The 24935-nt window shown below is 35.9% G+C and overlaps 3 protein-coding genes across 6 annotated transcripts in view; 2 read left to right on the top strand and 1 right to left on the bottom strand.

Moving 5' to 3' along the window:
- The window catches only part of LOC133529722 (complexin), a 552838-nt gene that overhangs the window by 141127 nt on the left and 386776 nt on the right, over positions 1–24935 (bottom strand). The window lies entirely within an intron of this gene.
- LOC133529796 (uncharacterized) lies at positions 9543–13056 on the top strand. Of its 2 annotated transcripts, none has more exons than XM_061867608.1 (3): positions 9543–9725; positions 11335–11587; positions 12378–13056. In XM_061867608.1, exons 2-3 carry the CDS (start codon positions 11374–11376, stop codon positions 12761–12763), a joined length of 600 nt encoding a protein of 199 aa, XP_061723592.1. In that variant the 5' UTR covers positions 9543–9725; positions 11335–11373; the 3' UTR covers positions 12764–13056. The 2 variants fall into 2 exon arrangements, with proteins under 2 accessions (XP_061723592.1, XP_061723591.1); XM_061867607.1 differs by lacking the exon at positions 9543–9725 and adding an exon at positions 9779–9876.
- Positions 16861–23895, top strand: LOC133529720 (uncharacterized). Its single transcript, XM_061867515.1, has 3 exons — positions 16861–17041; positions 20192–20348; positions 21428–23895. The coding sequence occupies exons 2-3, from the start codon at positions 20196–20198 to the stop codon at positions 22148–22150; spliced, it is 876 nt and encodes a 291-aa protein (XP_061723499.1). The 5' UTR covers positions 16861–17041; positions 20192–20195; the 3' UTR covers positions 22151–23895.

Here is a 24935-nt window from a genome sequence, read left to right as displayed (position 1 = left end):
ATTAAAAAAATATTAACGTCAGAGCATTCCTGAGAAGTAACCCTACGTGGGATTTCAGGGTTTGTCCAATGGCTAAGGTCAACCTGTATATATGTAATTAGTTTATATTGGTCCAGCTTATTAACAAACGAAATAGAGCATTAACAAGTTTTATATGAAAAACTTCAATTCGCTATTTTTTTTTAACTCTGGTATCTGAAGCTATATAAACTACTTACGGGCATAGACCTTATCCTATTGTAAGTACGAAGTGTCAGAACAATCTAGCTAGTCGTTTTGAAATGAGAGCGTAACTACGTTTGTATGGAGAACCGAGCTTGCTGTGGGCTCTTAAAGACGTGTTAAAATCGTTAAATAAAATGTCAATGGGCCTTTGAAGCCAATTCGACATCAGAGTTATATCTAACGATGTCGTTTAGTTATCGTGTGTCTCTTCGAGCCAATACATGCACATACAAATCTAGATAGAGCTGATACAATTTGTTACGCAGACGATACCGTGGTGTTGTTCCATGGGAAGACATGGGATAATGTCTTTGATCTAGCGGAGGACGGGCTGAGAGATATTATGTCGTGGCTCAATAATAATTTATTAACTCTTAATGTAGCCAAATCATATTTTCTCACGTTTACTAAAACTAATAAGACAGTACCCATGAATATCTCGGGCAGAAGCCTACCTCTGCATATCGATAACTGTCGGAAGTCGGTGAATGGGGTGTCTCCTTGCAAGTGTGACGTTATAATTAGAGCTGAAAAGGTAAAATATCTGGGTTTATTGATTGACGGCAATCTTTCATTTAAACACCACATTTCAGCACTAAGTGGAAGAGTAAGGAAATGTATATATATCATGAAAAAGCTTCGCTGTTGCACCTCAGAGCAAGTGCTACGGCTTGTCTACTATGCCCTCTGCCAATCAATAATCCAGTATGGCATCGCAGTCTGGGGCAGTGCCGCAAAAACCACACTTATAACGCTGGAGAGGGCTCAGCATGCTGTCATCAAGGTCATGCTGCGCAAACCTCTTTTTTACCCAATGAATTCCCTTTACCGGGACTCGAAACTCCTAAGCGTGAGACGGTTATATGTGACTAAAGCAGTAGCTCAAGCTCATGTAATTATTGGCAAATTGCCTAACATTACACAGCTGCTGACCAAACGGAAATGTCGAGTCCCCACTCCAAAATATAGATCAGCCCTTGCAAAGCGGTCGCCACATTTTATGCACCTACGTGTATATAACAATGTTTGTAAGGTACACGAAATTCAAAATTGGACTTTAAGTAAGACCAAGGCAACGGTAAAAATGTGGCTTGTGTCGTTAACATATCACGAAACGGAGGCTCTTCTTGTACCAAGTTAACGCACGCGCGCACACGCACGCGCACACACACAAACACACACACACACACACACACACACACACACACAGACACACACACTCACGCATATTTGTATAGTAGTATCCACCGTTTTGTAATGTATTTTAGTGTGTTGTTATATTTTAGTTTTTTAATCTTCTCTTTCTGATTTGTAACGTCTTTATACTTATTGCCAATGTATTGCACTCAAGGGTCCTGAGATACAGGCTCAGCCTAGTTTGGGGTCCGCCAGTATACCAATTATGTTTTTCTGTGTTCTGTATAGAAATAAATAATTTTAATTTAATTTTAATTTTAACAAGTACGAGCGAAATGCACGATAACTTAATTACATAATTTGTATGCCTAACTCTCTGATGTCAGTGCAACTTCGATTTGGCCTGTTTGTCTCGAGACTTTTTTTTATACTACGTCGGTGGCAAACAAGCATACGGCCCGCCTGATGGTAAGCAGTCTCCGTAACCTATGGACGCCTGCAACTTCAGAGGAGTTACATGCGCGTTGTTGACCCTAACACTCCGCACCCTCGTTGAGCTCTGGCAACCTTACTCACCGGCAGGAACACAACACTATGAGTAGGGTCTAGTGTTATTTGGCTGCTGTTTTCTGTAAGGTGGAGGTACTTGCCCAGTTGGGCTCTGCTCTAGAACTGGAATGACATCCACTGGCTGTGCCCTACCACACAAAGCGAGATGACATTCACAATGCCCATACCTCTCTTTTGGACGTAGTTAAGGACGTACCCGGGTCCAATAACATGAACAACCAATCATCTACAATTCGTTCATCGTTTGCCAGATTTAACAAATCGCAATCAGCCAGTCTCGAAAGACTCGTTAGAATTCCGTTAGTCTGAATCTAACCGAACGCGATCCAAAAGTAAAATACAATACTTTGGCATCCGCCAAAAGGTTCGGCTGTTTTTGGCCGAAATATGATTTTTATGTCAAAACCGAAACCGACCGAAAAGGCACTAGCAAAAATTCAATATAAAAACTACTACAGTGCTTATCTGCTTTGCCTAAAGGTTGGCTAGTAGAGAATGCCTTACGGCATTAAGTTTGCCTATTGTACAGTGTGTTTTCTTATTACTGGATTTTGGATGTAACAACGATGAAGGAACCACTGTAAGTTCGTCGTTATATCGGGAAGTCGTTTTATGTAAAGGTAAAGAGATAAATACACGTATGAATAAAAACTCCGAAACGAAATTAGTTTCGAACAAAGTGTTCACGCTATATCCCTACTTAGCTAATATCTACTTGTAAACAAAAGGTCACCACAGTTGCTAAACATCTGTGGATGTAAACAAAAGATTAGAAAGTAAAGCTCTTTGTCCTGTGATGGCCTACTCCGGTTGCAATATCTGCATGGGATTTCTAAGAATTTGTTACAAATCTTCTTCTTCTGGTGCCATGCCCAGTCTAATGGGCATCGGCGGTCAGCATGGCATTCAGCTCTCTGGTCTTTGCCAATCTCTTGAGGGTGGCTGCGTCTTTTGTATGCGTCCAGTCTTTAATGTTATTTATCCATTTATTTCTAGGTCTACCTCTCCCTCTTTTTCCCTCATACTTTCCCTCGATGATTGTCTGTAATAAGTCGTATTTATTATTTCTATAGATGTGACCCAGATAGGCTGTTTTTCTTTTCTTAATGATGTTGAGTATTTCTGGTTTCTTCCTCATTCTACGTAGTACTTCTTCATTCGTAATGTGACTGGTCCATGAGATTTTTAACATTCTGCGGTAGAGCCACATCTCGAAGGCAGCAAGTCTGTCTGTTGTGTATTTATTCATAGTCCATGCCTCCATGCCATATAGTAGGATGGATATTATGTAGCATTTGACGAGTCTCCACCTCAGTTTGATATTTATGCTTCTATTGGTAAACAGTGATTTCATTGATATAAATGTGTTCCTTGCAATTTCTATTCTTATTTTAATCTCCTGGTCTGGGTCCCAACTTTCATTGAACCACGCTCCTAAATATCTATACTGTTTAACTTTATCTATTGCTTGATTATCAATTATTAGGTGTGTTGTGTCTACTCTACCGGGAAATTTGGAAACTACCATGTATTTTGTCTTCTTTACATTCATTTTCAGTCCTAGATTCTTTAGTGAGGTATTTAACTTGTTGATTAGTATTTGTAGATCTTCTATGTTATTTGCTAAAATGGCGGTGTCATCAGCAAATCTTAGATTGTTAATGTTTCTTCCATTGATCTTTATACCTTCCTCTGCTTCATCGAATGCTTCTTTGAATGCGTGTTCTGAGTACAAGTTGAAAAGCGATGGGGATAAGACACAGCCTTGGCGCACTCCTTTAAGTATATGGATGTTGTTTGTGCTACTATAATCTAGTTTTACGTTTGCTGTTTGATTCCAATAAAGATGTTTTATAATTCTCTTATCCTTACTATCTATTTCAGTTTTATCTATTATGTGCATTAGTTTGTCGTGTTTTACATTATCGAACGCTTTTTCGAAGTCGATGAAGCAGATGTAGACGTTTTGATCCATTTCTAAACATTTCTGAGTTACCTTTCTTCTTTAAGCTTCTCACGTTCCAAGTTCCTATTCGAAGTTGCTTCTCTTGTTTGTTGATCCTCTTTTTCTTGCTTATTGCATGTGTCTCGGTAGCATATTTGACATCTGAGGACCCGGAAACCCCCAAACGCCGGTTATTAGCCGGATCGCATATCATATCCCTTTCATTCATTTTTGTATTTGCCATGCTGATTTTTCTTGGGGCTTCGATGTAGTGCAGTGGCGCCCCTCGTCCTTCTGCACGGGCCTGGTTTTCTATTTAGTTTGGATGGGTCTGAGCTATATATTACGTCCTTGGTTTGCGTCTGCGTGTGAATGTTATGATGGCTATGTCTTTACAGGGCATCTATTTCTTCTATTGCACAGGCAGAGATGGTATTTGTTCTGCCTGCCCCCTTCCGTGTCTGTTACAAATGGTTTATTAAAAACCCGAATCCAATGTTACACCCGAAGCCGCTATATCCACATGAATCTTGTACAGTCACGTCTGAAAATATCGATACGAAAAAAGTACCAAAAATATGTATACACGACCTTATTGACCATATGTTAAGGTAGTGTATACATATTTTTGGCATTTTGTCCGTATCGATATTTTTGGACCGTACTAAAGTATGCTTGTAATTCGTGGGACATGGATTTAACGTCTCTATATGTCTATATCCGAATGGTCGCTACAACCAAGGTCGTTATAATTGAAATCCACTGTATTTGTGTTAGTGCCAGTGTGCACGATATCAAGATTTATTATATTTCGTGTGTGACTAGGATTATTTGAATAAGTCAGGTTTCAGGTTCACAATGTTTTCCTTCACCGAAAAGCGACTGGTAAATATCAAATGATAATATAACTAATATATCATACATAAGTTCCGAAAACCTCCTTGATATAAACCAGGGTTTGAACCCGCGACTTCCGAATTGAAAGTCACACATCCGACCGCTAGGCTACCAACTCTTGTCGCAAAATAAAAATCTTAAAAAAACGTAAGTCGCAAAATCAAAAGTTAAGATCAAAAGTTAGTGCAGCACCACATAACTATCGACAATAGGATAAAATAAAATAAAAATAATAAAATTCCCATTTGGCGCGACGTCGGGAGCGCACGTTCGAGCTTCATTCCGTCGCCCGGCAACGGCACGTCGCTCGTTATGGCCCAGTGATGGGGCACACGCTTATCGATAATAGTTAAGGACACATTAAACACTTAGTCGAAATATGCCGTGCATCGTAAAATTTACAGACATAGACAAACATTATTGTGTTGTTTATGTATAAGCGTTGTCAAATCAAATAAACCGTTAATGATTGTTTATCATCCAAAATTTTAATTTGACAATTTTTTTAGCAAAATAGCGATGTGCTAAATTTTATTCATAATATGGTTGGATGTATATCAAAAGTTAAACAAAATTTAACTTATAACAAAACTAATAATCGTTTATTATTTCATTAACTTTTTGAAAAGAGACATAACATCATGAATTTGGTTATATTATTTTAATTGAATAGTATAGTATTCTATTTTAAAGTTTCATTTTAATTAACCGACGATTGTCAACATTTATGTAGGTACATTTATAATTGATATTACCCTCATTATTTTATTTTCACAGGAATATAATACCTCCATACTTATATTCTTAATCAACCTCTTACTTTTTTTAGAATATCTGATAAAATTATTTAAAAAACGGTATATTTGATATTTAAATTGAAAACTACCATAAAATTTAATTTATTAAAAGAAAGACAATATGATTTAATATTCTTCACTCCTCTCGACCTGAAATCTAAATTATCGATAAACGAATTCTAAATTGAGGTGAACGTAAAAAATGTCCCGTCACCGCATCGCGTCACGCTCGCATTCCTTTAATATTGCGGCAGGATTCCACCTCGTCGATATCCGGGGACTAAATACTACATTCTTGACCTGCAATCAGGTTTAAAACGTGGGCATTTAAAGTTAAAATTCTTATCTGCCCCATTATAAACTTTATTGTACCAAAAAGGTACAAGGAAAAAACGAAACACTCCCAAAAAGATAACAATGATACGTGTCGTTATAACAATACGTTGTTATAACGGGAAAAGGGTTTGTAGAAGGCAAATTTTTTTGAAGTCAGTTTTGAAGAATGCCACACCGCAAAAAACAAAGGCCTAAATAACTCATTAACTAATGACCATATTCGATAAATATATTAGGAATGTTATATAAAAAAATAAAATTATACCTACATAGTATTCTTAACTTTAAAAATACTCTACGTATATGTTTATGCATTTATTAATTATGTCACAATCAAACAAAAGTGATGTAATATTACAAAACAACAATCGACATCGATAAATTACTCGCAACTTAAGACGCATCTAAAAAATGTCCATCAGCGCTTGGCGGTCGCATCCCCGCATTCCTCGTATACTCGACTATATTGTGGGTGTATTCGTACTCCGGTATATTGGCATATCTCCGCGCGCCGATAGCTAAGAACAATGCCGAATACTTAGTAAGGGTTAGGGAATTTAGAAATTGGGGCGGCGGTATTTTTCGGTTTTGAGGTGACAGGTGGGGTGGAGTCTTATGCAGAGACGAATTGATTCCAATTTGATAAAAAAATTACAACATCGCTTAGTTTTTAATACTGTTTAAATGTATTGTAGCATTTACGTCAAAACAAATATTAATATATTATATACACGAATAAAAATATGATGTTGATAATAATTACTTCAATGTCATTATAAGATAATAAAATTTTTAGAATACACTTTATTTTACTGCAGTGGGAGTTACGAGTACACTGGCATTAATTATTCATTAATTCGCTGACCAAGAACGTAATACACGATTAAAATTGAACAATAAATTAATTACGCAATTTCGTTTTCTTGAACTGGACTAAATAATAAAACGAAGAAGATTACAACCGAAATATATTTATTCTTCACTATCATTATAATAGCGTCAATCTAAAGTGCGACGTTAAAGTTAACCAAGAAATGTTTAAGGATTACGGAGTGAAATGAATCGATATTCATAAAATTACCCACGGCATCCCATCCCATCTCTACCCCGCGGTATTCTATTTGCCGACTCGCCGCGCGCCTAACAACGCACTCGCTTATTGACTCTGACCTCCGCCTTTATACGGCCGTGTGTGCTCCGATGCACTTTCTTAGAATTTGTATTTTATAATTTATTAGCGTCTGCTAGAGTATTAGTCTTCGTTGAATGATGATGATTGAGGAAAAACTGTCATATGTATGTCCTTCCTCGGGCCTTAAATTATCTTCATACTAGCTGATAGATTTCATCATCTAAATCGGTTTTGTGGTTTAAGCGTGATAGTAGTAGGAATAAATGGATTGTAGTTTAATTCAAAATCTCTTTCTATCTCGAAATCAATATCTTCTATTCTACAGGTCGTAAAAATTTCCTCGTAGTAACCCTTAATTGTACTATAACGGCGGCAAAACCATAAAGAGAAACAACATTTCTCCCTTTGCATTCAAGACAAGGGCCCGTGGTGGTATTTAAAACAGCTGTGAGTTATAAAACTTAAAACTTTTTTCTGATAAAGGCATATACTTTATATATTTTCAGCTCGATTTTTTGAGGACAGAAACGTATCAGTGATAGTAATTTATTAATATCGACCACATGTAAAAGCTATAACAATATTTGAAAATTGCACTGTACTGTTTTACGTCATAATTTTATCGATATCGACTTTATATATTTACTTTTTCTCGCACTTTTTTTATACGTTTCTATATTGGGCATTTATGATTATTATTTTTTAATTTTTGGAAGGCATTTCTATATTATTAGTGTCATGTAGACTATGTGATTATCCCTATGAAACACACACAGGGTAAAATTATTATGTTTGACTATGCGTATAGTGAATATGTGATATCGTGACGACCGGTCTGGCCTAGTGGGTAGTGACCCTGCCTATGAAGCCGATTGTCCCGGGTTCAAATCCTGGTAAGGGCATTTATTTCCTGTGACAAACACGGATATTTGTTCCTGAATCATGGGTGTTTTCTATGTATTGAAGTATTTATAAATATTTATATATTATATATATCGTTGTCTAAGTACCCTCAACACAAGCTTTATTGAGCTTACTGTGGGACTTAGTAAATTTGTGTAATAATGTCCTACAATATTTATTTATTTATTATTTATGTGGGTCATACTGTTTTTTTTTACTATGGAGCCAACATGGGGCGAAAAAAAAATCAGCTATTCCATAGAAAATATTAACATATGATTTAACAAAATGTATGAGACTGCAGATTTTTTTTTCGTGATTTCGGGGTTGGCCCCAATAGTAAAAGTAGCTCAGTAACATATACATATCAATCCCCCAGCGTATGGTCAAACATAACAATTTCACCCTGTATTTTATATTGCAAACAATTAGGTACCAGTATTTAATTTATGACTTTATATATATATACCTATATTTCATATTATAATAAGCTCAATAAGGCTTGTGTTGAGGGTACTTAGACAAAGATATATATAATATATAAATATTTATAAATACTTAAATACATAGAAAACACCCATGACTCAGGAACAAATATCCATGCTCAACACACGAATAAATGCCCTTACCAGGATTTGAACCCGGGACCATCAGCTTCGTAGACAGGGTCACTACCCAATAAGCCAAACCGGTCGTCAATGACTTTAATTTTATAAGTCGCAATTATGAAACATCGTTGTTGTCATACGGTGATGGTAAGCGGTCACTGTAGCCTATGGGCGCTTGCAACTCCAGGAGTGCTAGATGCGCGCTGCCGACCTTTTCAAATATTTACAATTGATTTAAAAGTTTTAATTAAGTACATGTTTAGGGATATTATAATTAGTATAAATAAAAGAGCATTTGAAATAGAGGTGGATTGTCTTTCGACACATGATTAAAACTTTTAGAACGCCATTTGAGTTTGATCTTTATTCTTTTACTAATATGTGTTAAATTTGTTAATTATCAAAAAGTGGCGCCATCTAATAGATCAAAGGCCAAAGGTACAGCGACATCGTTTCGAGCGATGGCGTGGCGCCATAAGCTTTAGATTGTGCCCGGTAAGATGGCGCCACTTTTTGATATTTAACAAATTTAACAAGAAAGAATAAGTTTTATCATCTGTCGAAAGATGGCAGTAACAGCACCAAAGAGAAATTGAAATAGAGGTCTAATTCAAATTCTCTTTGGTAAAAATTATGGGACAAAATTATAGCGAGATACATTTTTTTTAAATGTATCTATTCGTGTTCACTAGCTGTCGATATAATTTATAACAGAAGAATGAATAATAAATGCCCCTACACAGATTTTAGCCCACAACTATAAAAATCATTAAAATACCTAAGCTATAATAGAATTAGAAACTAATCTTCACTATCGATTCACTCAAATCTACACCCTATCAACGGATATCTAAAGTTGATAATCACTTAAAATAATAGAAGACGGTGTAACCATCCCATTAAACAACACGTAAATACCCTCATTAACTAAACGTTACAACAAAAGACAACACGCGGTATTTAATCCATTTATTCAGTTCTAGTATTTTGCATTCTCTAGTCAGTCAGTTCTAGTTTCTTATTATTATGACGTTAGAGACTAATTTTACCTTTCAAAGTGTGAACATTAAAGGAATTACCACGAGTTACCCTTTACAATTTTAGAACAATGGAACTTTAATCTTATTCCTAGTAGTATTTACTGTTACTTCTAGGGTCCTAATGAGTGAAAGCAGGTAATGTTATTTTGTGTTTTGGGTGTGATTTTCATTACTGTGTTCTCGGCTGACCAAGTAACATCTAATTTATTTTAAATTCTATAAATAAAATTAATTTAATATGTGGCATGATCAGTCATATTACTATAATGATAGTAGTTTTCAGCTGGTGAGTTTCTTTATTTTGTTTTATTTTGGATGCAAGTAGCCTATAGTGTGGTCAAGTTTGACGAGTGTTTGTAAATTGTATGTTTGTTTTGTCGCTATTCTTACAGTCTAAATTTCTGACAGATTTTAACCGAAATTTGTGTATATTTATCTAAAGTAAATGATAATATTTAAACAATATTTACGTCCATATAAAAATGATTTCAACATTTTATTATTAACTTTTAATGAATAATTTTAATTTTCTCATGATTGTGTATTGTTATTACGATATATAATGATAAACAATAGACCTCCTCTCGAGTATTTACACATAAAATATCTGTAAAGAACAAATACTTAATATAATATGAGTAAATTATACATTTCTTTCGAATTTTGGAGCAAAAGTTTCCGGAAATGTATAATTCAATGTTATAATTTTCTAGGAACAAATAAGTCCTTCTTCTTCTACCTCGCGTTGTCCCGGCATTTTGCCACGGCTCATGGGAGCCTGGGGTCCGCTTGACAACTAATCCCAAGATGTGGCGTAGGCACTAGTTTTTACGAAAGCGACTGCCATCTGACCTTCCAACCCAGAGGATAAACTAGGCCTTGTTGGGATTAGTCCGGTTTCCTCACGATGTTTTCCTTCACCGAAAAGCGACTGGTAAATATCAAATGATATTTCGTACATAAATTCCGAAAAACTCATTGGTACGAGCCGGGGTTTGAACCCGCGACCTCCGGATTGCAAGTCGCACGCTCTTACCGCTAGGCCACCAGCGCTTTTAGGAACAAATAAGTACGAATAGTAATAACATAAAGTAATTTGCTGGGTATATAATAACCTATGCTTAAAACTATTTTATTCTCAGTTACATGTTGACGACCGTTCTGGCGTAGTGGGTAGTGATCCTACCTTTTAAGCCGATAGTTTTGGGTTCAAATCCCGGTAACGGCATTTATTTGTGTGATGAGCACGGATATTTGTTCCCGAGTCTTGGGTGTTGTCTATGTATTTAAATATTTATATTAGTATAATATAATAGCAGTACACTCTGCGATGAAGATCGTCTTATAGAAAAGTTTTTTTTTTCTGGATGACTTGGGTTTAGATGTAAAGCTTTTATTGGAAATAATAGGAAAGATTCTAAATTACAATTATAGTACACAATTGTATTTTTTTCGTAGGGTTTTACGGTTTTATAGGAATTTCCGCAACTTAGTAAAAACAGCCGATTTTCATGATATTTTATTTTTTACTTCCAATATCATTTAAGTAAAGGTTACAGTTAATTTTGAAACAATATCAAGTAATGCAAAATAATTATATAAAAAGATACAATATTATTGATCTAAAGTTATAGTTTTCCCTTAATTTACATTTTCTTATGTACTGCTATAATATTGCACACAACTGTACGTGGTTATAAACGGTTTCTTGACGTTATAATAATTCTATTCTCAAAATTTCCAGGAACTTAACCTGCAATCGATCCGCCGCTCCCTAATCCAGATGCTAGACGACTTCGAAGCCGCCGACTGCACACGTTGCAAACTCATCAAGTGCCGCTGCGAGCCCAACGGACCGACACCTCCGCTGTCCATTACTGGGTCGATACCGTCCGTTACTGGGCTTGGATTGACAGAGGGTCGCAATGAGCCGATATCACCACGGTCCTTCGCTGAGGCTACAGCGTTGGGCGGTCAAGAACTAAAATCACCGCCAGGTTAGTTGTTTTTCTTATTGGCTTTAGAATACGAGCCCAACGGACCCACACCTCCCTAATCAATTACTGGGTCAATACCGTCCGTTACTGGGTTTGGATAGACAGAAGGTTGTAATGAGCTGATATCACCGCGGTCCTTTGCTGAGGCTACAGCGTTGGGCGGTCAAGAACTAAAATCACCTCCAGGTTAGTTGTCTTTTCTTATTCGATTTAGGATACGAGCCTAACGGATCCACACCTCCCTAATTGATTACTGGGTCGATACCGTCTGTTACTGGGTTTGGATGAACAGAAGGTCGTAATGAGCTGATATCACCGCGGTCCTTTGCTGAGGCTACGGCGTTGGGCGGTCAAAAACTAAAATCACCTCCAGGTTAGTCGTTTTTTCTTATTCGATTTAGGATACGAGCCCAACAGACCCACACCTCCCGATTACTGGGTCAATACCGTCCGTTATTGGGCTTGGATTGACAGCTACGCGCGTATTATAGCGACATCCCGTGGAGCGACGTGCGAATTGGATCCAGTGTGCCATGCGCCATATTACGTTGAATGGCCTTTTGCAATAAAGTCTTTTACACATTCATTTTACAGGAAAGTAATTTTAAAATTTATCTTAACGAGTATCAACATTAATTATCCCATTTCGCAATATGTATTGAGTATTGTAAATCGTGAAGTAAATTTTCGGTTTATACCTATTTCTTGAATACCTTTTTTGCACGATTTCAAATTTCATTGTGCGCATTTTAAAATCTATAATTAAATTATTTATTTTTTTTACTTCCAGCTATCAACCTCCCGCGCCCAGAATTCCATTCCAGCAGCGAATCCAACGAGCAAGCCAACCAGCCAATCAAAGACGTCGAATCCTGGGTCAGAGCCAGCACCCCCAACCCTAACAAAACTGAATCCCCCGGCTCCAAGCCCTACGCCAGCATTACATATTCTTGGGCTCCAGCCCCTAGGTCCGTCTGGAATGATTATAAAGACAAAATCAATAGGCCAGAAATCAATACGGCGACAGTCAGCCAAAGTGGAAATGTTCAGGATTTTTTTAAGTCGTTTAATGTGAATATGTATACTGTTGGGGATAAATCATATGTCCAAAATAGGGCTTTGATGCAGAAATTAAAGATCATGGCTAGTAAGCAGTCAGGATATACTTATTTCTAAAGCCACATATATGGTCAATTCAAAGTTTCATTATGATATTTTAATGAAGCCATTTGGTTATTAATTGCTAATGCATGAGCTCATGCTTGTCCGCATACCCCATTTCATTTACCATGGCGGGATTCCACTTGAAACTGCACAAAGATAAGGCCGGCTCCCCACTGCTGCGCACGCTATGTAAACGACCCACGTTCCTACACAAAATTTCGTGGGCTGTTTGTATTAAAACCTGGGCCGTGGATGTAGCGTGCGCAGCAATGGGGCGCCGGCCTAACCATTATATGGATCTATTGTTTTACAATTGCTTTACGAGCTCTGCTCTTCAAAGCCAGCGTGAGGTCAATTAGTAACACAAAATGATAAATACAGGATACTTACATGTAAAACACAACGCCGCGAAAGAAGTTTGCTGGCTAATAACCGTCTCAAATAGAATCCCGCCATGGTTGCACCCACGAGCGAGACCCACGGACGAATGACATCATTTAGATCGTTTTGATGACATCATTTCAGTTTGAATTAGCCTCATGGCCTTATTTGTCGAATTATTCGTTTTTGCCTTTCTTTAGTAGAAAGTAGCCTTCAGATTTCAAAGTGTTTTGCCTTTCAGAAATATTGAAAAATGGAAATACTCGTATCGATGTTAACTCTTTATCGGATACTGGCATGTTTGCCGAAATGCGTTAGATCAATTCCCAAAGTTGACTGGCGTCCGATCCACCTAACACAAACCGCCATTTTGGGGCCCACCGAAAAGGGGTTATAAAATATTATTAGTAACCCTTAGATTTCCTAGTAGTTTCAATATTTGCTCGTGACCCATACTTTGGAAAATGCTGCGTTGGATAAATCTGCATATATATGACAGTTTTAAAACAAACAGGGTTAGGAAGAAAAATCATAAAATTTTCAAGATAAAAAAATATATCGTTTAAACTCTAGTTTTTTGACAGATATTATTATTGTAATGTAATGATTTAGAACTTGACAGTATAATAACTTGTCATATTGTTGACAAAAGATTTAACCGTTAATAATTAGAAGTCTGTAAGACCTTTTTTCTCAAATAGCAAATTTTATGACCTTTCTTAGGTCTAGAATAGGTATGTACTATTGATAGCGTTGATTATAGTATTTTATGCAACAGTTGTATAAGAAGGGTCAAAAAAGGCGAGTGGCGTGAGTTACAATGTGAGCCGGAGCCGAAGGCGTAGGCGAACATTGTAAAGGAATACGCCACGAGAATTTTTTGACCTACTTATACAACGTTGCATACAATATTTTTCCTACGAGTCAACAAAAATAAATCTTAATTTAGGTAAACAAATTACAGCAAAAGTATATAGCCAAGACGCGCGAGCATACCTTGTTACGCGCCCGGCCCGCCCCGGGCCGCGGCCGGTCGGTCGGCGACACCTCCTCATAACTCATGAGGCCCTGGTACTTGCTACTTGCTAAATTAATTTTTTGGACAGGTTTTTCTCAATTTTGGCCACCGTAGCCTACGGAGACTAACAAGCAATGTTAAGCGGTCTTCGTAGTCTATGGGTGTTGCTATATTACGGGTGTCACATGCGTGTTTCTGACTGAAGTAATTATTTTTACAATGCAACCAAATGAATATTTTGTAAGTTGGCATCAATGCACTTAGTTTAAAACTGTATTCGTTTTGGTTTTGTTAGGTTGGTAGCCATTAATCGCAGTAACATTATAGCTTATAAAAGCACAAGAGCTTTTATGAGGAATAGACAATATAGACTTTTCTTGAAACCTTTTATGTATGTTCTTATATTCGTGTTAATGAATGCATAAATGACAGATAACAGTAGAGGAGTAGGAAAAATAGTTAAAGCTAAAACTAAATAAAATTCGACATAAGTTTTATACTTTGCACTACGGTGACGGAAACGTGTGTTATTTTTAAGACTATTTTTTATATGTATAACTATTTTAAAATTATAATAGCTTTATTTGACGTTCATAAGCGCATTGTAATATGCCTACTTGAATAATAAACTATCTTTATCTTATCTTATCATGTCTGATGATAGTTTTAAGATTTGCAATTGTAGATTCATTATATCTGAACAAAGTGTCGTGGTTTAAGATCATAAATGTTGTATGGAAATTATTTTTACGAAAATAATTGTTACAACGGTGGCTAATAAGGCATAACCTTCTACCAAGCCACAAAATAATTTGGTGCTAAATGATCGTTATTACCTAAATAGTTATTAGCTATTTTATTATTATTATTGTAGTTTGTGGGCCTTTGAATGCCACGTCGACCAGGCATTGGTCTATTGTGACAGCCCTTTAAAGTTCATTACTAATGCCCGTTGAATCCAGGAAATTCCAGATTCTTTGGGCCGTAATGTTCTGTACCTCATAGGGTTGCAATACGTGCCGCCCTAGGTGGGTACTTCTTTTTGACATTAGTGGTCCACAGGAGCAGAGAATGTGCATTGCAGTCTCCTCTGACTCATGGCAGAACCTGCATGTCGCGTCTTGTTTCTTAGTTATTAGCTAACAATGTCATTAATTGGCTCATGTGTGTGACAAATTGAATTTTTAATTGACTTTCAACTAAAGAGTAGGTCTTCGATGTGACTGTTTATCTGTTATTACCTCAATAGTTATTAGCTAACAATGACATTAATTGGCTCATGTGTGTGACAAATTGAATTTTTAATTGACTTTCAACTAAAGAGTAGGTCTTCGATGTGACTGTTTATCTGTTATTACCTCAATAGTTATTAGCTAACAATGACATTAATTGGCTCATGTGTGTGACAATTTGAATTTTTAATTGACTTTTAACTAAAGAGTAGGTCTTCGATGTGACTGTTTATCTGTTATTACCTCAATAGTTATTAGCCAATAATGACATTAATTGACTCATGTATGTGACATAGAATTTTTAATTGACTTTTAACTAGAGAGGTGGTTTTCGATGCTACTATTTCTTTAATGTTGTAACCTCTGAACATTGTCAGATGATTCAATATATATGTTTAAGTAAAAGCTCTCTGATAGTCGATTTTTATATTTAATTAGTGATCGTGTGTCTTTCAAAATAGTTTACTATAGTGTTTACATGTAACTTTTTAATAAATATTTATGGCATTTATTTCTAGTTGTTATAACTCCATTTAAAATAAAAATATGATCAAAAGGTATGCCATAGCAATAATTAAAATTAATGGCTGTGGAGTTCTAATTACTGGGAATTAACTTTATTGGTTTGACTCAATTCAAAAGCAGAGTCAAAAGACTGCAAATGTTTTTATAATTGTGTAGTAATAAGAGGATATGAAACAAAGCGCCTGAAGGGCTGTAAAAAACAAAAAAAGAAAATTTAGTTTTTAAAATAGTTTTGTAAGCATCTTATAAATTAATGTGCGTAGTAATTGATTAAAACAAATATTTAAATGCGTAATAAATTAGTTGGTAAAAGAACATTTTTTTATTACGTTACGTCATGAATCAAATAATTATTTATGACTATCCTCAACCCCAAATTTAAGTGCCCGTGACTCAAGAACAAATATCTGTGTCCAATAAATACACAAATAAATGCTCTCACCAGGATTCGAACCCGGGATCATCGGCTTCATAGGTAGCATCACTACCCATTAGGTAAAACCTGTCGTATAAAAAAAATCTTCACCATAAGTACTAAGACCCCACTATAACACCTTTTGTTATGATGCATGCAGGCTTCTTCAGAAAATTAGGCGGGCCGTGTGCTTGTTAACCACCGAAGTATGACGTACCGACGCACAAAATAAATATTATATAGCTCCTGCACACAAATAAATATCATGTATTTGATAATTTTACCAGTTAGACCTGTCTTATAAAATACCCCTTATTACCAAGCCATAAGATCAACTTTGAAATGAACTGGTTGCTGCATGGGTAAGTTAAAAATGCCGGCTGTCAACATCATTAATTATGCCTACCAAGCGCGTATCTCAATATCGATTCTATACCAAGATACGACGTTTTGTAGATAATTGGCAGATTTGGTAGTGAATTTTGTTTGTCATATGAAAAATGTAGGTAGTTTCAAAATTCGAATAGGACTTTTGAAATAAACCGTTGGCCAATTGACGGTGGACAGCGCTCGCGGACGCGTAGCGGCCAATAACTCGAAATTATAGAAATTAATTATTATTTTATGACATTTAACAATTTTATATTTTGATTACTGATTATTCAATAAGTCAGTATAAAATTCATAGTGGTTCGATTGTGTTTCTGAGAAAAATAAAGGTAAGGTTTCTTGCATTTTTAAGTGATTGTGATTTTACGATAATTTATATATGCAGTGTGTCAATGATTTGTTAGGAATTGATAATAAGTACGTAACAATACGTATTATGCTATTAATTATGGACGTATTAACTTTTTTTTATACTACGTCGGAGGCAAACAATCATACGGCCCTCCTGATGGTAAGCAGTCTCCGTAGCCTTAGTACGCCTGCAACTCCAGAGGAGTTACATGCGCGTTGCCGACCCTAACCTCGCCCCCCCCCCTCGTTGAGCTCTGGCAACCTTACTCACCGGCAGGAACACAATACTATGGGTAGGGTCTAGTGTTATTTGGCTGCTGTTTTCTGTAAGGTGGAGGTACTTCCCCAGTTGGGCTCTGCTCTAGATCTGGAATGACATCCACTGGCTGTGCCCTACCACACAAAGCGAGATGACATTCACACACATTTTTTTTCTTTCGGAGCGATTATATCCGAACATATTCATTTTATAAAAAAATGTTTGTTAAAGACCCCTATTAGTTTTGAAAGACCTTTCCAACGATATCCCATACTGTAATGCTGAAGCAAAAAAAAAATCACCCCCACTTTACGTAAAGGGGAGGTTTTATTGTTGTATTGAAGTTTTTTTAGATTTTATTGTACGACTTTGTCGGCTTTATTGATGTATATATCCATGCCAAATTTCAGCTTTCTAGCACAAACGACCACTGAGCAATGCCTCGGACAGACAGACAGACAGACGGACATGGCGAAACTATAAGGGTTCCTAGTTGACTACGGAACCCTAAAAAAGGCGAAATAATATTATGCTTACCTAGGTGCTTAGCAAAATAAGTTCATATTCATTTACATGTCATAGGTACTGATGGTAGGTACTTAATATGTATGTGAGTTAAATTATAAATCATTAAAATAATTATCATCAATAAAACTGAAATAAAATAAAACTATAAATAAACAATACAATTTACATAGCCAAAAATAAAACATATGTAGAACTGTATTTACCTACATTATGAAATAAGAATAGTACGTTGTGCAACGAGGGGGGTAAGTGAAATTTTGGATACGAGGGTGGTAATTCCCGACAGGCGCAAGCTGGAGGGAATAAAGGACCCGAGTTTGCAATATTCTTACCCCCGGAGTTACACACAATGTTTTTCATCACACTTGCGAAGAAAAAACTAAATTGTAAGCGAAATAGTTCTTAAATACATAATAATATCAAACATTCGTCCGCCATTTTGTAATTTTTTGACAGGTTAAGCATCGAAGGCACAGACCTATTCGGCATTCAGCCACAGTCGAAAATTATGTAAAAATATTTTAAACGGCTATTAAATTAAATAATTTTAAACATAAACAAAAATATTATATTATAAATGTCAGTATTTTAAAAGTAAAACTCATTTATGGTAATTGGTTTGTATGAATAAGTGACATAATTTAAAAGAAAAGCTAACTCCCTAGGGAGTTATAGCTTTTTTTTTCACAATCCATAGCTCCCGCGGGAACAAAATAGCCCTTTGTCCTTCAGTACACGTGCATGGAATAAAATCTTTTTCGAGCAAGTGTGATAAAAATTCACTAAAGGTACTTTATAACGTCAATTTTGATTTATTGTAACGTTGCGGAGTTTTATTATACGAGTATCAACCACATTGTTCTTAGGCAAATAAAAGTCAATCATCATAATATACAAACATTGTGACGTTTTCTATGAAAAGGGACCTTATTGTCCATGGCGCTTCCGCCGTCATCGACAATAAGGTCCCTTTTCATAGATAATGCCACCATTAGACTTTTACACTATACCACAGAATAACTAATAGTACTATAATAGTGTATTTTCTATGATTACTGTTAGTCAAAAACTGTGAAGTTATTACTATCCCAACAAATTTTTAATTTTTAATAGTAATAATGGACGTCTGCAACTAAGCGATGTCACATGCGTCCTTAAGGCCCCGTGGGTTCTGAGGGCCTACCGCGAAAACCAAAATTCTCAAATTGCGGGCATTTTTCTCTGTTACGCCAATGATGGCGTAAGCGTAATTAGAGTGACAGAGTAAGATGCCCGCAATTTGGAACTTCGATTTTCGTGGTTATAGCCGTGAGTACCTACCGCGAACCACGTTCGACGTGTTGCCTCCCGGTCACACTTACGTACGAATTTATATGTGCGACAGAGAAGCAACACGTCGAACGTGGTTCGCGGTAGGCCCTCTGGTTCTTCTCTCTGAGCAAACCCACGGGGCCTTAAGAATTAAAATTAAAATTAAAAGGTACCACATTGTCGGTTGCATAATTATAATGTTGATTTCAAATTGGAGCTTTATGAAAATAGCATCTTATTGACAACCAACAGTACCCTTTTGGTTGAAAACGGCACAAATGTTATCTAATTTCTCGAAATATTGGAATAATCCATTTTACGACTACAAGGAGACCCTTTCAGTCCCTTTTGCCAAACTTCCATAAAAAAATGTAGGTAAAAAGTATTATCCAGTCTAATTAGACCCCTGGGTTCCTTATATCAATATTGAACTGAGGGTCAAGTATCCTGGTTTGTAGTAAAAGCTTTTGCTAAGTAGTAAAATCGATGTAGGTTTTAAGAATTGGGAAGGTGATATAAAAGTAGGGTAGGCTTTTTGTTCTGAAATTATGTAATGCTCGTGGGACCGTTGATCGTTATTTCGGATCAGGGCAGGTTTGGTTTTTTTATCACAGTTGCTCGAAATAGATATTTACGATACAAGTGCCAAAAATAGGAAATTCGTAAGGAGTGGCGATAAATTAAGCACGACCGAAGGGAGCGTTTTAAATCGACACGAGTTGCGAATTACCTATTCGCACGTGTATCGTACAAAGTTTTACAGTACATATGGCTCTTTAAAGTTTCGACTATGTACATATGTACGGAAAAGTAGCACCATATGTACTGTAAAAGATCTTATTTTATGCAGGTGTACTAAAGGACAAAGGCCTATATTGTTTCTACGGGAGTTATGGAATGTAAAAAACAAAAGCTACATATAGCAGCAAGTTCGCCTCGCTTTCAACTCGCTTGCAAATCACCTGTATCATGTGTGATAGGGCCCTAAAAATCAATTAAGACCATAACACAAGGCAATTGTAAATTCCAGAGCCATGCACCGTCTAACCGAGCACACGCTTCTGGAGCCGCCTTCCCCTGCGTACACAAATGTGACAGTGAGGCGTGCCTTCATCGTCTGGCTGCACTGCGGGCAGACCAACAAGTTTAAAGACGTCTGTAACTACTTCCACTTCTTGGAGGGCTTGGTAAGACTATTCTCAACAGGCAACGACCCTATGGTGGACAATTTGACCGTCACAAACACAGCTTTTATCTCGTTACTTGGTAAAAATAGGTAGCGAGGCGCACACCCATATACAAGTGAGATGCCCCTTCGTCGTCGGACGATGAAGGTGCTTACCGAGTTTCTTGCCGGTCCCATATTGGGATATCCTCCTACAACTTAGGAGAGAATTAAATCTTCTCGGGTCAGAGGTGTAGGGTTAAAGTCGGCGTAGCTTTATTTGATCAAAAGCCTCATTGTAATATGCCTACTTGAAAAATAAACTAGCTTTATCTTATCTTTATCTTTACCAACAATTTTAAATATGTCTGTAAGTACTTCCACTTCTTGGAAGGGTTGGTAAGTCACTAGTGTATCCAGATGTGACAATGAGGCCCGCCTTCATCCTCTGGCTGCACTGCGGGCAGACCATCAAGTTAAAATACGTCTGTAACTACTTTCACTTCTTGGAAAGCTTGAAGGGTCACTATAGTTCCACTTCTCACTTTTTTAATGTAAAATGCTTAATTTGTTGATGATAATAGAAATATTTGAGGAGTTCTATCGATTCTTCATCAGAGCTCGATTGTGACAAAAATGAGACCAATCTATAGTATGTACAGGATGGGCAAATAAGAAGGAAACATTTTGTTTTTAATTCTGGACTATATTAAGTTCAAAGATTATTAAGTTATATTTTTAGAAATATACTACTATTCAGGGTTGGCAAATATATATGGAACATAATATCTGATATATGTCCACCTCTAACAACAGGCAAATGTAAGCCCTTATCATCGCAATTTGCAGCATATTTTCGCATATTTTCGGTGTTATCTTAGTAAGTTTGTGTTGGATAGTCGATTTTAACGATTCAAAATTCATCAGCTTTTTAGCATATACATGTAATTTTAGATAGCTCCACAGAAATAAGTCGGTAGCTGCAAAAAGATATAACCGAATTGAAAATCTGTGAAGATTTTCAAATTATACTCGTAATATTAGATGTTAGTTATTTTCTTAGTCATGATTTTGCGTCATCACAATTTCCTATTTTCACAGGAGGACAAGCTCTCAGTCGACAATCGAGCAGTCAGCCGTCATCACGAATTCGATCTCTTCACCAACCCGCCGCCCTCGTCCACCTATCTCAACTCCCACCACCCCAAGCTCTACACCAACACGCAGCTAGAAAACTACTACGTCACCAAACTAGAAGCCATCAGGAACGAGAAATGTGTGTTCAAATTAGAAGGCTTTGAGGAAATTGGACCGAAAAATGGGGCTACCAAACAACAGATAGTCGAAACAAGTCAGCTAATCAGAAAGTATTGCTTAAGCCACTCGATTACTTTAAAGAAGTTCCTAATAGAATTTAAAGAGCATGCTGCTAAAAGTGAATTAAAGAACAACGTTCAAAACGTGGCCTTTTATATAAAGAGGAAAATGATTAAAGAAGAAATAACAATGATAGCAAATTGTCCAAGGACATTCAGCTTTCTTGAAGACGATTTCGTTGAAGATACGTCTGTGAGTTTCCTGAGTCAAATGAGATTATTAGATAGTATTAAATTATCTCCGACCATGAAGCTGAATGGAGTTGATGTTTGGAACAATGAGAATTTGAAGAACAAGGTATCGAACGCTAGAAATGCGTTTGCGAAGAAACCGAGTCAGAAAAGAAATGTGAAACCGATTCCGGAAAAGCAGGAAGCTACTCGGTACGATGTAGAATATGTTAAAGTAATTAAACAGAAGTTGAAAAATGAACTAATGGTGTTGTAAGGAAAGTTCAAATAGGCTACATTATATTAATAAATATTTATATTTTAAGTCGGACAATTAAAAAAAGAATTAGGAGTAATGCTGTAAATAATGACTGCGAAATATAATCGGAATTTAGACAAATTAAGCTTATGATTAGAACCAAACAAAATATAATTAATTATAATGAATAGCCTAGCTCAAAATAACAAATTTCAATAAAAATAATTATATTTGAATAGGTAACAAAGTTTCTGTACTTATAAATAAAAACTATTTATAAATTGATTTGTTACAATTGAGTTAATAGGTCTAGGTAAATATGACGTACTTTTTAAAAAAAAAAAAGCAAATTTTTCTTTATAATACCTTAACATTAAGTACACACCCCTATAATGGAACAGGCACAAGTAATGGAGTGGTATAGACAAATGCTGTAAAACAAGTATTTACCATCAGTTTTTAATCGCTGGCAACATTTTACCATTACCATAAACAAGATCCAAAGAGCTGCTTAAGTTTAATTTTTCATTGATGAATGGCGGCATACATTCCATGACTTAAGCAAAAAACCACAGTTTTAATTGGCTAATAATATTGAAACCAATTGCAATAGTTTTAATTAAATACATAGAAAACATAAAGGACGAATTGGACATTCAACTTTTAAAGCGTAAAGCGGTAGAAATTTTACAGGTGTCGGTGAAATATCAAAAACACTCCAAATTTTCTCTTAAATGTTCCATGATTGGTGCCGTTCATAACAAACTGAGCCAATTTTGTATTTTGGCTGGCTAATCTATCATCAAATTATATGGAATACAGACATCTAATTTATATTTTCTTATTGCAAAATATGAGGCAGTCAAAATGACAGTTAATGATAATAGAATTTAATTAAAAATACTACGTTTTATCTACATTATTTGTAGATATTTAATTTTATATAGAAATTAATTTGACTCACATCTAAAAACGCATTTATAAGTGTATATCTATAAACATATTTTTTTATAATACCATAGATTGTATCATTCACGACTGACTCGTTAGTTTTGGCAAATCTGTACCCCTAGTGTAAATTTATTCGATAGCGAAACTTAACGTACGCGTCTGCGTGAAGTCTCATTTTGTATGGGATTTGAGTTTCCAAAACGTCCCGCTTGGCGTGCTGTATCTAAATCCCATACAAAATGAGACTTAACGCAAACACGTACGTCACGTTTCGCTATTGAATAAATTTACACTAGGGGTTCTGTGCGTCATCGGGCCTGACACGAACTGTAGGGTTAGTTATGAGTTGTGTCTATAAAAATATTTCTTAGGTAAGTTTTAAAGTTTTTTAGTGATTAAAAAACAACTTGACTGTAGATATCCTACTAAATAACTTATTTATTGTTAAACTGTGAATACCTCGCTACTCTTGCTATTCAAATTATTCTATTTACAAAAATAATATTATACTTATGAGTAAATAAAAGGATATGTTTTCTGAATTACAGACTAAAGCTGGCCATACACAAGGGTATGTCTGCGTAGTTTTGCCAACTGCACAGGTAAAACAGAGCGTGTGTGGCATTCGACTGTGCCGTTTCCTATACAGCTTTACCTGTGCAGTTTAACTGTACAGGCAAAAATGTGCAGGCATACCATAGTGTGTATGGCCATCTTTACTTATTGTCAAGAAATATGTTCTTATTTTTGTATTGTACAGTCAAAATATGTATCGAAAGAATCGTCTCATAAATATGGCACTACGCTCTTATTACACTGGAATAAGATGCTTTGGGACATATTTTTGAGTAAGATGTGTACACCCATATTTTTACATTCGACTGTAATAATTTGGTTTGTCTAATACAAGTGTATACTTACCTACCTGCTACCAAATGTTTATTATTATAATAATAAATCCTAAATAGAACAAGAAACAGGTTTTATTTCTTAGACGCTTCAAGTAGGTAAACAAATACACAAAAACCCAGTTCTTCGTCACATCGTATTATGCCTTCAATATGGCCACTTCTAAAAATTTATGATTTTTGAGATTATTGCAGATTTAGAATTGTTCAATCAGAAACTTAATAAAAAAAACAGTAAAGAAAAGTTTTTTTTTTTACTTTTTTGTCCAAGTGGTCGTATGCATATCTTCAGTAAAATTGTTTTTTTATTTATTTATTTATTTAGAAACCAAACAGTCGTAGATATAAACATATCAACAATGCAATACAAACGATGTACCACAACACAAGGAAAATACAACAAAACGACCTGGAGGTTCATAAATTATGTTAACTGAAATAAATATAGTTATATAGCTAATGCAAATTTATGAATCAGATAAAAAAAAAAACTGATATCTGTACTTATATATTAAAACAACTTACGTTTAACTATATTTTTTAGACTAGCCAACGAATTTTGAAAACAATCTACTTCGAATAGATGTTTATTATAGTAACTAGGAACTCGTCTGAGAAAGGTATGCCTGGAATAGTTTTTGACCGAAAAACTAATATGAGACAGCGATCGAGGGCGTAAGGGGTGATGCGGACAACTGAAAGTAACTAATCTCTCTAATTGTTATCATAAAAACAAAAACTTGACTGATTAAAAACATGAACTTTTTTCCCCTCTTCAGTACCCCTAGTGTAACTTTGATCGACATCATAACGTGACGAACGCGTTTGCGTTAAGTCTCATTTTGTATAGGATTTTGAGGTTCCAAAACGTCCCGCTTGGCGCGCTCTTTCGAAATCCAATACAAAATGAGACTAAACGCAAACGCGTACGTCACGTTTGGAAA

Source organism: Cydia pomonella, chromosome 21 (assembly GCF_033807575.1).
Source record: "Cydia pomonella isolate Wapato2018A chromosome 21, ilCydPomo1, whole genome shotgun sequence".
NCBI lineage: Eukaryota > Metazoa > Arthropoda > Insecta > Lepidoptera > Tortricidae > Cydia > Cydia pomonella.
The sequence above is the reverse complement of the archived record's forward strand: the minus strand, read 5'-3'. Positions and strand labels throughout refer to the sequence as shown.

What these genes read in the sequence shown, in the direction of transcription:
- LOC133529796 (XM_061867607.1), top strand. Translation starts at nt 9,829, where the DNA reads ATGTGGCATGATCAGTCATATTACTATAATGATAGTAGTTTTCAGCTG. An exon ending in ATGATAGTAGTTTTCAGCTG is followed by an intron (nt 9,877 to 11,334) that starts GTGAGTTTCTTT and finishes CAAAATTTCCAG; the next exon opens with GAACTTAACCTGCAATCGAT. An exon ending in AGAACTAAAATCACCGCCAG is followed by an intron (nt 11,588 to 12,377) that starts GTTAGTTGTTTT and finishes TTTTACTTCCAG; the next exon opens with CTATCAACCTCCCGCGCCCA.
- LOC133529720 (XM_061867515.1), top strand. Translation starts at nt 20,196, where the DNA reads ATGCACCGTCTAACCGAGCACACGCTTCTGGAGCCGCCTTCCCCTGCG. An exon ending in TCCACTTCTTGGAGGGCTTG is followed by an intron (nt 20,349 to 21,427) that starts GTAAGACTATTC and finishes CTATTTTCACAG; the next exon opens with GAGGACAAGCTCTCAGTCGA.